General features: G+C 61.2%; 1 protein-coding gene across 1 annotated transcript; it reads right to left on the bottom strand.

Moving 5' to 3' along the window:
• Nucleotides 1-812: 812 nt before the first annotated feature.
• LOC140912252 (ICOS ligand) lies at nt 813-4,103 on the bottom strand. The gene is made up of 7 exons (XM_073346401.2): nt 3,950-4,103; nt 3,750-3,809; nt 3,338-3,679; nt 2,081-2,365; nt 1,895-1,980; nt 1,790-1,810; nt 813-1,167 (listed from the first exon to the last, which is right to left on the bottom strand). Exons 1-7 carry the CDS (start codon nt 3,951-3,953, stop codon nt 1,009-1,011), a joined length of 957 nt encoding a protein of 318 aa, XP_073202502.1. The 5' UTR covers nt 3,954-4,103; the 3' UTR covers nt 813-1,008.
• Nucleotides 4,104-15,168: the final 11,065 nt, after the last annotated feature.

The following is a 15,168-nucleotide window of genomic DNA, read 5'->3' as shown; positions in this document are numbered from 1 at the left end:
CAGCCCCAAACTGAAACTAAACCCACCCAGCAGGTTCCCTGCTGCAGCCTCTGTTCACATTCCTGGGCGGAGGTGTCACCTCCCCCTCCCCCTCCTGGCTCAGGTGACAGGCTCTCAGGTCTCCCATCCCCAGGGCACATTCCCAGGTCAACACTCCCCACTCCCTGCTGAGTCACATCGTCACACCTGGCTCCCAGTACTCCCTGCTCTAGTCCCTCTGTCCGCCCCGAGCTGCAGGGGGCTGCTAGGCACTGCTGGGCCCAGGTGTCACGGAGGCCCTGGGCGATGCTCTGGAACTGCTCCCTCCGGAGCCGGGCAGGACTCTGGGGAAGTCTCCTCTCGGGGAGCAGCCTGTCTGCAGGACACACAGCTCACCCGGCTCCACCTTCCAGTGTCTGACCTCAGAGCATTCAGCCTCCTCTGCCCCTCCGGGCGCTTCCCACAGTGAGTCCGCTCAAGCGGGGTCCTAGGGGGGCCAGAGGGTCCTGCCCCTCAACTCCGCAGTCAGACATGACTCTCCGCCAGCCAGGGAAACAGGAGGTTTATTAGACAACAGGAACATGGTCTAACACAGAGCTTGTAGGTGCAGAGAACAGGACCCCTCAGCTGGATCCATTTTGGGGGGCAGTGAGCCAGACAACCCCGTCTGCCCTTCACTCCTCGTCCCCAGCCAGCCCCAAACTGAAACTCCCTCCAGCCCCCCCTCCTCTGGGCTTTGTCCCTTTCCGGGGCCAGAAGGTCACCAGATTCCTTTGTTCTCCAACCCTTTAGCTCTCACCTTGCAGGGGGGAAGTGGCCAGGATATCAGTGGCCAGGAGACAGAGTGTCGGCCATTTATGGACCCTGGCCCTTTGCAACAATCACACCCCCTGCCTTACCCCACCCCCTAGAGACTTACGAACTGCCTAGGAGAAACTGAGGCACCTGTACAATATTCAGAGGAAACATTAAGAACAGTCCCACTTCGTCACACCAGGGCTTGGTGTGGGGCAGAGCTCAGTGACCCGACTAGTGCGTTGCGAGACGTTTGCTAGGTGGGAGTGGCTCCTGGAGGGTGTCTGGTGTGTCCCCCATCCTCGTGCAGGTGGGGACGGTGCCCTCCAACAGGGCCTCTTCCCAGGCTGGATCTGCCTCCCTTGGGGGGTGGGGTTCCCAGTGCTTCTGCCTCTGTCAGAGCAACACAGACTGTCATGGCCCTGCCTTCCCCTGCTCAGTGTGACAGCTGGGGCCGTTCTCCAGGGGGCGCCAGCTCCCACCCAGCCCCAAGGGGGGACAGGCTGGCTCAGGGGACGGAGCATGGGAGCCGGGGCCGTTATCCGGCCCCAGGGGGGACAGGCTGGCTCAGGGGACGGAGCATGGGAGCCGGGGCCGTTATCCAGCCCCAGGGGGGACAGGCTGGCTCAGGGGACGGGGCATGGGAGCCGGGGCCGTTATCCGGCCCCAGGGGGGACAGGCTGGCTCAGGGGACGGGGCATGGGAGCCGGGGCCATTATCCGGCCCCAGGGGGGGACAGGCTGGCTCAGGGGACGGGGCATGGGAGCCGGGGCCGTTATCCGGCCCCAGGGGGGGACAGGCTGGCTCAGGGGACGGGGCATGGGAGCCGGGGCTGTTATCCGGCCCCAGGGGGGACAGGCTGGCTCAGGGGACGGGGCATGGGACCCAGGGCCGTTCCCCTCCAGGGGGCGCCAGCTCCCTTTTGGCCATGGGGCAGGGGACTGGCTGGCTCAGGGCCAGGGGGAGTGAAATATGGCCCCATCTCAGTACCCCTCTCCCCTGCGCACTATCTCACCTTCCTCCTCTGCTGCCGAACCTGCAGGAAGGAAAGACAAGGCCTGTGGGTGCGTGAGGCCCCCAGAGTGCCGCAGGAGTGAGTCAGGAGTGGGGGGGCGCTTACCCAGAGTGCTCCGCTCACCAGCACTAACACCGCCAAGCCAATGCCAACACCAACGCCGGACCAGCCCTTCCATGCCGGCTGCGGCTCTGGGGAGACAAAACCATGGCCAAGTCACTGGCAGGGTCTGACCCAGCAGGCGAGGCTCCCTCAACCCCCTCCTGCCCCCCCAGATTCCTGGGTCCTCACCTTCCAGGCCAAGCATCCCGGTGCGGTTCTGCTGGTGGAAGGTGGTGTTGACGATGCAGGTGTAGCTGGCGGTGGGGGAGCAGGGCACATCAGCTGTGTGGGCAGCGCTATATAGCCCCTGGGGGTCCTTGGCTGCCAGTGTCCTGGCCCCATAGTCCCTGCCAGTGCTGTCGCGGATGGTGACGGTGGCCAGGGGGTAGCCGCCCTCTGCGAGGCATGTCAGTGTCACGTTCTGCAGGGAGGGGGAGCAGGGCTTGGGCTGGAGCCAGGATAGACGATAGGGACCTGTGGGTAAGAGCCACGTGAAAAGGAGGGGGTCTACATGAGCTGTTCTCACTCAAGAGAGATCTTGGTGTCATTGTGGAGAGTTCTTTGAAAACACCCACGCAATGTGCAGCTGCAGTCAAAAAAAAGCGAACTATATTAGGAACCATTAGGAAAGGGAGAGATAATAAGATCGAAAATATCATATTGCCTCCATATAAATCCCTGGTATGCCCACGTCTTGAACACTGGGTGCAGCTCTGGGCACCCCAACTCAAAACAGATACATTGGAATTGGAAAAGGTATAGAAAGGGGCAACAACAATGATTAGGGGCATGGAATAGCTGCTGTATGAGGAGAGATTAGTAAGACTGGGGCTGTCCAGCTTGGAAAAGAGAGAGAGGGCTATAAAATCATGGCTGGTGTGGAGAAAGTTAGTTTTATTTATTCCTCGTAACACAAGAACTCGGGGTCACCCAACGACATTAATCGGCAGCAGGTTTAACACAAACACAAGGAAGCATTTCTTCACCCAATGCCCGGACAGCCTGGGGAACTCTGTGCTAGGGGATGTTGTGAGGGCCAAAACTAAGTTCCTGGAGGAGGGGTCCATCACTGGCTATTAGCCAGGCTGGGGAGGGACGCAGCCCCCTGCTCTGAGAGTGCCTAGCCTCTGAGTGCTGGAAGCCAGGACGGGAGTGGACGACAGGGATGGACCCACGCTAATTGCCCGTTTTGTTCATTTCTCTGAAGCGCCTGTCACAGAGGATATGGGGCTAGATGGACCATTGGTCTGACCTGTGCACTGTATTAAAGACAGATGCTGCCCAGTCGCAGGGCTGGATAAGAACCCCCTGTGCTCCATTTCCCACTCCTGTGAGCCAGCCTATCCCCCGACATGGGGCCAGATCAGAGCCGGCACCCCTGAGGGGGGACAGACCCCATATGCCATTCCCCACCCGTGGAGGGGAAAGGCCCTGTGTCCCATTTACCTGTGAGCCGAAGCTCCGTCTCCCTTATGCCCATGCCGCGGTTGCTCTTTACCCGGCACCGGTACCTGCCCTCGTCAGCCAGCGTCACGTTGTGTAGCCGGAGGGCCCCGTCCCCACGCCTGGGCTGCCCAGCTGGGACAGTGGCACGGCCCTGATAGGCCGGGTCGTCATATGAGGCCAGGTGTTCCCCTTGGTAGTAGGTGTAGACGTTCCTCTCGCTGTCCAGCCCCAGCCGGGTCCAGTACAGGATCAGGTCCGCCACAGGCGGGTAGGTGCAGTTCAGCACCGCCGTGCCCCCCAGCACAGCCTCCGAGGTCGCGGGCAGCTCCATAGGCAGCTTGTCTGCAATGAGAGAGGGGGTGAGCGGGGGGCTGCATTAGGGGGTCCCCATGGCTGGGCGAGCTGTACGTACCTGACCCCAGCCCCCGCAGGGAGCCGAGCTGGGTGAGGAGCAGGAGAGCAACGGTAGAGCCTGTGGGGGGAGAGGAGAGCGGTGAGCCTAACCCAGTACCAGCCCCATTCCCACCCTGTCCCCCAGCTCCCTGCCCTGCAGCTGGATCCGAGCTAGCGCCCCCGGGAGGGGAAAGGCCCCGTGTCCCACCCCCAACTCACTCATGGGGCAGCCGGTGCTCTCTCATCAGCACTGGGGCCGCGTCCCTGCGGCCGCACCCCGAACCTCTGTGCTGTCGCTGATCCCGTTCCCAGCTGGGCTCAGGCGAAGGGAAAGCAAAAGTGGCCCCGGCAGCCCAGTTCCCTCCCTCTCTTCAGTCTTGATGACCCCGGGCTGAGCAGCCACTTTCATTTTCCCCTGTGGGAGGCTGCTGCGTTGGGTCCCTTCGGCTCTGCCCGGCTGTCCCATCCTGACCCAGCCCCGCTGCTGACTGCGAGCTGTGGGGGAGTGAGGGAGAGCTGCACAGGGGACTCTGGGAGCTGGGGGGTGGCCCCGTCCTGTGCGGGCGTGGCTGGCGCACCCCTGCTCTCTGGGCCTGGTGCCAAGTCCTCTCTGCTCTCGAGTGCTTGGCAGCAGCAAGTCTGCGAAGCCCTCGCTGGCGCCAGTGCTGGCCCCGTGGCCGGGGGAGCCTGGATTTCAACACCCGATCCCTGTACGTTGCCATCTCGCTCTATCCCCCACTCGGTGGCACCCACCCAGGCCAATGCCTCTGTGCCTGACCGATGTCCGGCTTTCCCCTGGGGCTCCTTTCCCAGCCAGCCCGGCGCTCCCAGCCTGGATAAAGCCCCTCGGGCCATCGCAGCTGTGACATGAGCCGCTCCAGGAGCGAACCCACTGCCAAGCCCCAGTAATCCGGCAGGGAGCAGGTTGTCCCCCCGCCTGCTTCTCTAGGGTGTGACTCTGCCCCACCAAGCTAGTGCCGCCAGGCAGCCATCTGGGCAGCCAGGGCTGGCCCCCCCTGAAGCCCACGACTTGGGGGGTCTGGCTGCACAGCATGGCCCTGGCAGCAGGGGCGAGCTCAGGGCCAGGCAGGCGTGTGCTGGCAGTGAGGGTGTGCACGGCTTGGCCCGCTAGGGGATACCGGGGTTGTGCCATGCCCCCGCAAGTCACAGGGCTGGCGCGAGTGGCCCCTGTGAGGATGTGAGGCAGCAGGGAGGGGGGAGTGTTGACCTGGGACTGTGCCCTGGGGAGGGGAGACCTGAGAGCCTGTCCCCTGAGCCAGGAGGGGGAGGTGACACCTCTGCCCAGGAATGTGAACAGAGGCTGCAGGAGGGGGCCTGCTGGGGGGGTTTAGTTTCAGTTTGGGGCTGGGTGGAGGAACGCAGGGAACCCCAGGGCTGGGGTCTGAGCTCCCTGCTCCTCCAGAAGGACTTGACTGAGGGGTCCTGGGTGTACCCACAAGCTCTGTTTTGGACTGTGTTCCTGTGGTGCAATAAACCTTCCGTTTTACTGGCTGGCTGAGAGTCTCAGGGAATCCCAGGAAGAGGGGTGCAGGGCCTGGACTCCCCCACACTCCGTGACAGCCCCCCAGCCCCGCCCCCCAACCCGCTGCCACAGCCCTGAGCCCCTGCACTCCAACGCCCTCATCCCCAGCCCTGCCCCACCCCAGAGCCTTCACCCCCCCCACACCACAACTCTCTGCCCCAGCCCCCAGATCCCCCCCACCCTGAGCCACCCCAGGGCCGGAACCCCCCACACACCCCAACACTCTACCCCTCCCACCCCAAACCCCTCACCCCCCTGTCACGGAGTCCCTGGGCGATGCTCTGGAGCTGCTCCCCATGAAGCCAGGCAGGACTCTGGGGAAGTCTCCTTTCTGTGAGCAGCCTGTATTCTGGACACACAGCTCACCCAGCTTCCACCTTCCTGGGTCTGACCTCGGAGCATTCAGCATTCTCTGCCCCTCCGTGTGCTTCCCACAGCCAGTCCGCTCAGGTGGGGTTCTGGGGAAGCCAGAGGGTCCGGCCCCCCAACTTCGCAGTCAGACGGGACTCTCAGCCAGCCAGGAAAACAGAAGGTTTATTAGATGACAAGAACATGGTCTAACACAGAGCTTGTAGGTGCAGAGAACAGGACCCCTCAGCTGGGTCCATTTTGGGGGGCAGTGAGCCAGACAACCCCGTCTGCCCTTCACTCCATGTGCCAGCCAGCCCCAAACTGAAACTCCCTCCAGCCCCTCCTCCTCTGGGCTTTGTCCCTTTCCCAGGCCAGGAGGTCACCGGATTCCTTTGTTCTCCAACCCTTTAGCTCTCACCTTGCAGGGGGGAAGGGCCCAGGCCATCAGTGGCCAGGAAACAGGGTGTCGGCCATTCTCTGTGTCCAGACCCCTGCACACACCTGCCCTGCAGAGCTCTGCAATGATCATACACCCTTATCCCACCCCCTAGAGACTTAAGAACTGCCTAGGGGAAACTGAGGCACCCCCACAATGTTCAGAGGAAACATTAAGAACAGTCCCACTTCGTCACATCTCCACCCCAACCCCGCTGTACCCCAGGGCCAGACCCCCCTGCACTCCAACCCTCTGCCCCAGCCCCGAGCCTCCCCCACCCCAAACCCCAGCCCCTGCACTCCAACCCTCTGCCACTGCCCTGAGCCCCACCATCCCCACCCCACAGCCCTCACCCCTCTGACCCCAGCCCTGAGCCCCCACCCTCATCCCCAGCCCTGAGCCCCCCACTCCAACCCCCTCCGCCCAAACCCCGCTGTACCCCAGGGCCAGACCCCCCTGCACTCCAACCCTCTGCCCCAGCCCTGAGCCCCACCATCCCCACCCCACAGCCCTCACCCCTCTGACCCCAGCCCTGAGCCCCCACCCTCATCCCCAGCTCTGAGCCCCCCACTCCAACCCCCTCCGCCCAAACCCCGCTGTACCCCAGGGCCAGATGCCCCTGCACTCCAACCCTCTGCCCCATCCCTGAGCCTCCCCCACCCCAACCCCAGCCCCCACCCCCTGCACTCCAACTCTCTGCCACTGCCCTGAGCCCCACCCCACAGCCCTCACCCCCCAGCCCTGAGCCTCCCCCACCCCCTGCACTCCAACCCTCTGCCCCAGCCCCGAGCCTCCCCCACCCCCTGCACTCCAACCCTCTGCCACTGCCCTGAGCCCCACCATCCCCACCCCACAGCCCTCACCTCTCTGACCCCAGCCCTGAGCCCCCACCCTCATCCCCAGCTCTGAGCCCCCCACTCCAACCCCCTCCGCCCAAACCCCGCTGTACCCCAGGGCCAGATGCCCCTGCACTCCAACCCTCTGCCCCATCCCTGAGCCTCCCCCACCCCAACCCCAGCCCCCACCCCCTGCACTCCAACTCTCTGCCACTGCCCTGAGCCCCACCCCACAGCCCTCACCCCCCAGCCCTGAGCCTCCCCCACCCCCTGCACTCCAACCCTCTGCCCCAGCCCCGAGCCTCCCAAACCCCAGCCCCTGCACTCCAACCCTCTGCCCCAGCCCTGAGCCTCCCCCACCCCAACCCCAGCCCCCACCCCCTGCACTCCAACCCTCTGCCACTGCCCTGAGCCCCACCATCCCCACCCCACAGCTCTCACCCCCACCCCTCTGACCCCAGCCCTGAGCCCCCCACTCCAACCCCCTCCGCCCAAACCCCGCTGTACCCCAGGGCCAGACCCCCCTGCACTCCAACCCTCTGCCCCAGCCCTGAGCCTCCCCCACCCCAACCCCAGCCCCCACCCCCTGCACTCCAACCCTCTGCCACTGCCCTGAGCCCCACCATCCCCACCCCACAGCCCTCACCCCCCACCCCTCTGACCCCAGCCCTGAGCCCCCCCCTCATCCCCAGCCCTGAGCCCCCCACTCCAACCCCCTCCGCCCAAACCCCGCTGTACCCCAGAGCCCTCACCGCCCCCTCTGCCCCACCCCGGGGCCGGACCCTCTGCCCCAGCCCTGACCCCAGAGCTCCCCCAGCCCCCCACTCCAGCCCCCGCCCACGTCGCCCTGCGGTCCCAGGCTCTCTGCCGGTCACAAGGCCGGCGGGGGGCGGCCCCGGGCCCACAATGACCCGCCCCCCGGGAGCTGGCCCCATGGCGGGGCCGCGGGGTCCGGCCCCACAACCCTGAACCGGGGGCGGGGGGGGCGGGGCTGAGGCGCCAACGGCTACCGCGCGAGCCCGGCCGCGGCTGCCTTTTGGCGCCTTTTTCCCGCTCCTCGCGCCGGGGCAGCCGTTGGGCCCCGCCCCCGCGGCTCTCTCAGCCAATCACAGCGCAGGTGGCCCCCTGCCCCAGCCCTCGCCCCCCTCCCGTTTTTCCCCCTCGCGCATGCGCAGTGACAGCGGCTCGGGCTTTCGCGGCCCCCCGACTTATTTCTTGGGGTCCTCCCTCAGTGCCCGCCCCAGGTGCTGCCTGCCCCCGGGGGGCCTTTCGCACCCTGTGGGGGACGGAGTGGGCTGCAGCACGGGGGGCAGGGGCTGCCCTGGGGGGGCGGGGCGCAGTCACGCCAAGGGGGGCAAGACTTCAGTGGGCCCCAAAATGGCCGCCCACCCCACGGCATCGACCCAAAATGGCCGCCCACCCCACGGCATCGACCCACGGCATTGCTCCAAAATGGCCGCCCACCCCACGGCATCAACCCACGGCATTGCTCCAAAATGGCCGCCCACCCCACGGCATCAACCCACGGCATTGCTCCAAAATGGCCGCCCACCCCACGGCATCAACCCACGGCATTGCTCCAAAATGGCCGCCCACCCCACGGCGGGGCGAGAGCTCCCCCCTCAGGAGGGCGGCCATGGGGCACGTGAAGTGATACGCTCCCCCCCTGCCGCCCGGGGTAGGGAAAACTTCGGCACGGGGGCGGTGGCCATGCCACAGGGGGGCGGGCGTTGGGGTCGCACCAATATGGCCGCCGGGCGTGAAAGGGGGCGAGTGGGCCACTGTGACGCCCCCTCCCCCCCACTCCGGGAGCTAGTTGGGTCACTCCGTCCCCGCCTGCCGTGGGGAGGCCCTTTAGCCCACAGGTCGGCTGGGGGGGACTGTGGTCAAGCCAAGGGTGGAGGAGAGTTTGGTTTGCTCCGCTATGGCCGCCCAGCCCGGCATGGGGGGAGAGCGACCCCCGGGGCAGGGATTAATGGGTTGAGAGCACTGGGACCCTGCCTGGGGGGGAAGCATGGTGTGGGGGGGGGTCATGCCAAGAGTGGGCAAGAGCTTAGTGTGTTCGGACGTGGCCGATCACCCTTCCGTGGGGGAGAGAGGGCAGGAGCACTGGCGGAAAGCCACCCACTGAGCGCACCGATCCTCAGCGTACCCCAAGGGGAACCCTGGGGTGTGTGAAACAGGCAGCACTGTCGGGTGACGCCCCTCCTCCCTTCAGTACAGCCAGCTCTGGTAACCTCCCCTCTGCCTCTCCCTCTTTCTAGAGCAATGCCGAAGCCCCCTGTGCTTCCGCCATGCTGCCCCACCAGCCTGGGCTCTGTCCCCGAGCCGGGCTCCCTGGCGGGGCAGTTACACCTGCACGCGACTGAGGGCAGGCTCAGGAAGGCCAAGAAGCTGCTGAAGAGAGGTAAAGCCCCTCAGTGAATCCACCCTGGCCCCGAGAGACCATGGGCCCAGCGTGTAGTGCTCTGTGGGTGATCTTTGTGCCTGCCTCCTTAGGGGTGGACGTGGATGGCCAAAACACAGCTGGACAGACAGGCCTCTTCGTTGCTGCACTGCTGGGACACACTGTGGTCGCCCGGCTCTTCCTCCGGTTCAGAGCAGATCCCAACCAGTGAGTGGCCCTCATGGTGGAGCCAGTGACCTGGGAGAGGAAAGTTCCCACATCCCATTCCCCTCCCTCTGAGCCAACCAGCCCCCTACCTGGGGCCAGATCGGAGCTGGCACCCTGGAAAGGCTCTGGATCCCATTCTCCCAAGCCAGACTGGGAAAATCTTCCCTTGTTGCCCCGTGGTCTCGGCTGTGCCTCCCATTCTCATCCTAACACCTGTCCCGTGCACTTCCTTCCCCAGCCGGTGTTATGATGGCAGCACCCCTGTCCATGCTGCCGCCTTCTCCTGCCAGCGGCCCCTCTTCGCCCAAGTCCTGGAGGCGGGAGGTGACCTGAGACTCCATGATCAGCAGGGCAGGACCCCCCAGGACTGGGCCGAACAAGCTGGGAGTGACCAGAATGCCGAGGTACCTGTGCGATTGAGGTGGGAGGGTCTCCAATGCTTAATTTGTAATGAAAGAGGTACCTGGGCTCAAGCAATTTTTATATATTCACAACTGATGCAGGAAGCCCACAGGCGCCGGGGGCTCTGAACTGCCAGGACTGGAGGCGCCGGAGGCTCTGAACCGCCAGGACCGGAGGCGCCGGTGCTCAGCCCTGGCAAGACATGGCACAAATTAAGCACTGGGGGCCTCTGTATGGGATAAGGAGCTTAGCCTGAATCGTCTCCCTGTTGTCCCCTCCCCCAGGTGCTGGCATTCATTCAGCAGTGCCGTGCCCGAATGGTGGGGCTGACTCAGCACGGGGAGCAGGGAGCCACGCAGACGCTTTCCAGCAGAGTAGGGGGCTCGCCACGCAGCCTGCGTTCCTCCTTCTCCTCCTTGTCCTCGCTGCTCTCTGCCTCCTTCTGGTAAGACCCCTCCCCACAGAGCTTGGGTTCCGACCCTGCAGCAGCTCCCAGCATGCATTGCTCCATCTTGATCCCAGCAGCCATCTTGATGTGAGTGGATGGGAGGTAGCGCATGAGGTTACCATCCCCAGCATGCACTGCTCTGATGAGACTATATGTCCAGCATGTGATGCTCTATCTTGACATGAGTGGATAGGGAGCGTCTTGGTTGCTGGGCTAAAGATGGTGTGTCGCATGCGGGGAACTATAGCACAGAGCCACGCCCTGTCCACTCCCATGGAGATGGAGCATTGCATGATGGGACCCGCAATCTCACAGGCCACAGTCCTATCTGATCATGTCACGGGGATGCATTGCATTCTCGGGGAGCGGGAACCCTATTTTTATTTAGTGGCATGAAACAGCCTCAAGAGTGGATGGATCACTACGAAAACTAATTTTCCCCTGCTGATACCCAGACCTTAGAATCATAGAATATCAGGGTTGGAAGGGACCCCAGAAGGTCATCTAGTCCAACCCCCTGCTCAAAGCAGGACCAATTCCCAGTTAAATCATCCCAGCCAGGGCTTTGTCAAGCCTGACCTTAAAAACCTCTAAGGAAGGAGATTCTACCACCTCCCTAGGTAACGCATTCCAGTGTTTCACCACCCTCTTAGTGAAAAAGTTTTTCCTAATATCCAATCTAAATCTCCCCCACTGCAACTTGAGACCATTACTCCTCGTTCTGTCATCTGCTACCATTGAGAACAGTCTAGAGCCATCCTCTTTGGAACCCCCTTTCAGGTAGTTGAAAGCAGCTATCAAATCCCCCCTCATTCTTCTTTTCTGCAGGCTAAACAATCCCAGTTCCCTCAGCCTCTCCTCATAACTCATGTGTTCCAGTCCCCTAATCATTTTTGTTGCCCTTCGCTGGACTCTCTCCAATTTATCCACATCCTTCTTGAAGTGTGGGGCCCAAAACTGGACACAGTACTCCAGATGAGGCCTCACCAATGTCGAATAGAGGGGAACGATCACGTCCCTCGATCTGCTCGCTATGCCCCTACTTATACATCCCAAAATGCCATTGGCCTTCTTGGCAACAAGGGCACACTGCTGACTCGTAGCCAGCTTCTCGTCCACTGTCACCCCTAGGTCCTTTTCCGCAGAACTGCTGCCTAGCCATTCGGTCCCTAGTCTGTAGCTGTGCATTGGGTTCTTCCGTCCTAAGTGCAGGACCCTGCACTTATCCTTATTGAACCTCATCAGATTTCTTTTGGCCCAATCCTCCAATTTGTCTAGGTCTTTCTGTATCCTATCCCTGCCCTCCAGCGTATCTACCACTCCTCCCAGTTTAGTATCATCCGCAAATTTGCTGAGAGTGCAATCCACACCATCCTCCAGATCATTTATGAAGATATTGAACAAAACCGGCCCCAGGACCGACCCTTGGGGCACTCCACTTGATACCGGCTGCCAACTAGATATGGAGCCATTGATCACTACCCGTTGAGCCCGACAATCTAGCCAGCTTTCTACCCACCTTGTAGTGCATTCATCCAGCCCATACTTCCTTAACTTGCTGACAAGAATACTGTGGGAGACCGTGTCAAAAGCTTTGCTAAAGTCAAGAAACAATACATCCACTGCTTTCCCTTCATCCACAGAACCAGTAATCTCATCATAAAAGGCGATTAGATTAGTCAGGCATGACCTTCCCTTGGTGAATCCATGCTGGCTGTTCCTGATCACTTTCCTCTCATGCAAGTGCTTCAGGATTGATTCTCTGAGGACCTGCTCCATGATTTTTCCAGGGACTGAAGTGAGGCTGACTGGCCTGTAGTTCCCAGGATCCTCCTCCTTCCCTTTTTTAAAGATTGGCACTACATTAGCCTTTTTCCAGTCATCCGGGACTTCCCCGGTTCGCCACGAGTTTTCAAAGATAATGGCCAATGGCTCTGCAATCACAGCCGCCAATTCCTTCAGCACTCTCGGATGCAACTCGTCCGGCCCCATGGACTTGTGCACGTCCAGCTTTTCTAAATAGTCCCTAACCACCTCTATCTCCACAGAGGGCTGGCCATCTCTTCCCCATTTTGTGATGCCCAGCGCAGCAGTCTGGGAGCTGACCTTGTTTGTGAAAACAGAGGCAAAAAAAGCATTGAGTACATTAACTTTTTCCACATCCTCTGTCACTAGGTTGCCTCCCTCATTCAGTAAGGGGCCCACACATTCCTTGGCTTTCTTCTTGTTGCCAACATACCTGAAGAAACCTTTCTTGTTACTCTTGACATCTCTGGCTAGCTGCAGCTCCAGGTGCGATTTGGCCCTCCTGATAACATTCCTATATGCCCGAGCAATATTTTTATACTCTTCCCTGGTCATATGTCCAACCTTCTATTTCTTGTAAGCTTCTTTTTTATGTTTAAGATCCGCTAGGATTTCACCATTAAGGCAAGCTGGTCGCCTGCCATATTTACTATTCTTTCGACTCATTGGGATGGTTTGTCCCTGTAACCTCAACAGGGATTCCTTGAAATACAGCCAGCTCTCCTGGACTCCTTTCCACGGTAAACATCTGATGAAGTGAGCTGTAGCTCACGAAAGCTCATGCTCAAATAAATTGGTTAGTCTCTAAGGTGCCACAAGTACTCCTTTTCTTTTTCCCCTTCAAGTTAGTCCCCCAGGGGATCCTGGCCATCCGTTCCCTGAGGGAGTCGAAGTCTGCTTTCCTGAAGTCCAGGGTCCGTATCCTGCTGCTTACCTTTCTTCCCTGCGTCAGGATCCTGAACTCAACCAACTCATGGTCACTGCCTCCCAGATTCCCATCCACTTTTGCTTCCCCCACTAATTCTACCCGGTTTGTGAGCTTTGTTAACCTTCTTGTTAACTGTTTGAAATGGGCCACCTTGATTACATGGGCCTCATTAGCATCACAAAAGTGACTTCCATCCGTTCTTGTCAACTGTTGAGACTAGCCCACTTCCACCTTAATTGAATTGGCTCGTTAGTACTGAACCCCCACTTGGTAAGGCAACTCCCATCTTTTCATATGCTGTGGATTTATACCTCCCTGCTGTATGTTCCACTCCATGCATCCGATGAAGTGGGTTTTAGCCCACGAAAGCTTATGCCCAAATAAATGTGTTAGTCTCTAAGGTGCCACAAGGACTCCTCGTTTTTGCTGATACAGACTAACACGGCTACCCCTCTGAAACCAGCCTCAAGAGGGCAGCACAGGGGCGGGGGCTGGTTATAACATGTAGTGTCTGTCTCTGAGACCCCGTGTGACTCCAGGCCCTGCTATTTAGAGATGCTCCCCTCCTCTCTCCGCCACAGTGAAGTGCCAAAATGGGGTGGGGAGGGCAGGGCAGGGGGTTAGTGGGTAAAAGTTTAACTTTCAGCCTGCCCCACAGGTTTCTGGACAGCTCTGGGACAGGTTGGAGCGGCAGGGGACCTGTGGTGGGGTTTGGCCAGGTAAGCAGGGGGATGGTTTCAGGTAAACAGGGGTCTCTGTTTGGATCGGTGGAGGGGGCATTCCCTGGTAGCAGGGGTCCCTGAAGGGACCGGGGGATGCGGTGTTCCCAGGTAGGCGGGGTCTTTGAATGGCTGGTGTGAAGGCAGTGTGATGCTCAAAGGTTTAGGGCTTGGTTGGTATGGCCGGATGGGGGGTAACCCGATCTCCATGGGGAGTACTCCCATCTGATCACCCTTGTGTACCCCCCACACAGCTGTGCCCCAGTGGCCCCCTGCGCCCCAGTTTTGCCTCTGTCACCCCCATCGCAGACCCGGACGAGCTGCTGCCGGCCCAGGCCGAGCCAGACCGGAGCTATGAGAATGGGCCCTACACACTCATGAGCAAGTAAGAGTGGGGGAATGGGGTGTGTGGGAGGGTGATCCCTGATGCTGACCCCACCTTTCTACCACCAGCTGCCTGTGGAAGGGACAGTTCGTCACTGTGCGAGGGCTGAAACCAGAGCCCCCCGGCAGCAGGCCCCACGGCCCCATGGACTTGCTGGTGGCAGAGCAACAGCACTGCAGGTAGCACCCCCCCCCCCCGAATCCCTCTGCCCCGGGCTGTCACGGCGTCCCCGGGCGATGCTCTGGAACTGCTCCCCACGAAGCCAGGCAGGACTCCGGGGCCGTCTCCTCTCTGTGAGCAGCCTGTCTGCAGGACACACAGCTCACCCGGCTTCCACCTTCCTGGGTCTGACCGCAGAGCATTCAGCATCCTCTGCCCCTCCGTGCGCTTCCCACAGTGAGTCTGCCCAGGTGGGGTCCTGGGGAAGCCAGAGGGTCCTGCCTCCCAACTCCGCAGTCAGACGTGACTCTCAGCCAGCCGGGAAAACAGAAGGTTTATTAGACGACAGGAACATGGTCTAACACAGAGCTTGTAGGTGCAGAGAACAGGACCCCTCAGCTGGGTCCATTTTGGGGGGGGCAGTGAGCCAGACATCCCCGTCTGCCCTTCACTCCTTGTCCCCAGCCAGCCCCAAACTGAAACTCCCCCCAGCCCCTCCTCCTCTGGGCTTTGACCCTGTCCTGGGCCAGGAGGTCACCGGATTCCTTTGTTCTCCAACCCTTCAGCTCTCACCTTGCAGGGGGGAAGGGCCCAGGCCATCAGTGGCCAGGAAACAGGGTGTCGGCCATTCTCTGTGTCCAGACTCCTGCACACACCTGCCCTCTAGGGCTCTGCAATGATCATACACCCTTACCCCACCGCCTAGAGACTTAGGAAATGCCTAGGGGAAACTGAGGCACCCCCCACACTATTCAGAGGAAACATTAAGAACAGTCCCGCTTCTTCACACGGGCATCCCGGTCCTGGGGGG

This window comes from Lepidochelys kempii, chromosome 6 (genome assembly GCF_965140285.1).
Source record: "Lepidochelys kempii isolate rLepKem1 chromosome 6, rLepKem1.hap1, whole genome shotgun sequence".
Taxonomy (NCBI): Eukaryota; Metazoa; Chordata; order Testudines; family Cheloniidae; genus Lepidochelys; species Lepidochelys kempii.
This window is presented reverse-complemented; position numbering and strand designations above follow the sequence as displayed.

What these genes read in the sequence shown, in the direction of transcription:
- LOC140912252 (XM_073346401.2), bottom strand. An exon ending in CCTGCGGGGGCTGGGGTCAG is followed by an intron (nt 3,680 to 3,749) that starts GTACGTACAGCT and finishes CTCTCATTGCAG; the next exon opens with ACAAGCTGCCTATGGAGCTG. An exon ending in TTCGGCAGCAGAGGAGGAAG is followed by an intron (nt 1,168 to 1,789) that starts GTGAGATAGTGC and finishes TTGCTCTGACAG; the next exon opens with AGGCAGAAGCACTGGGAACC.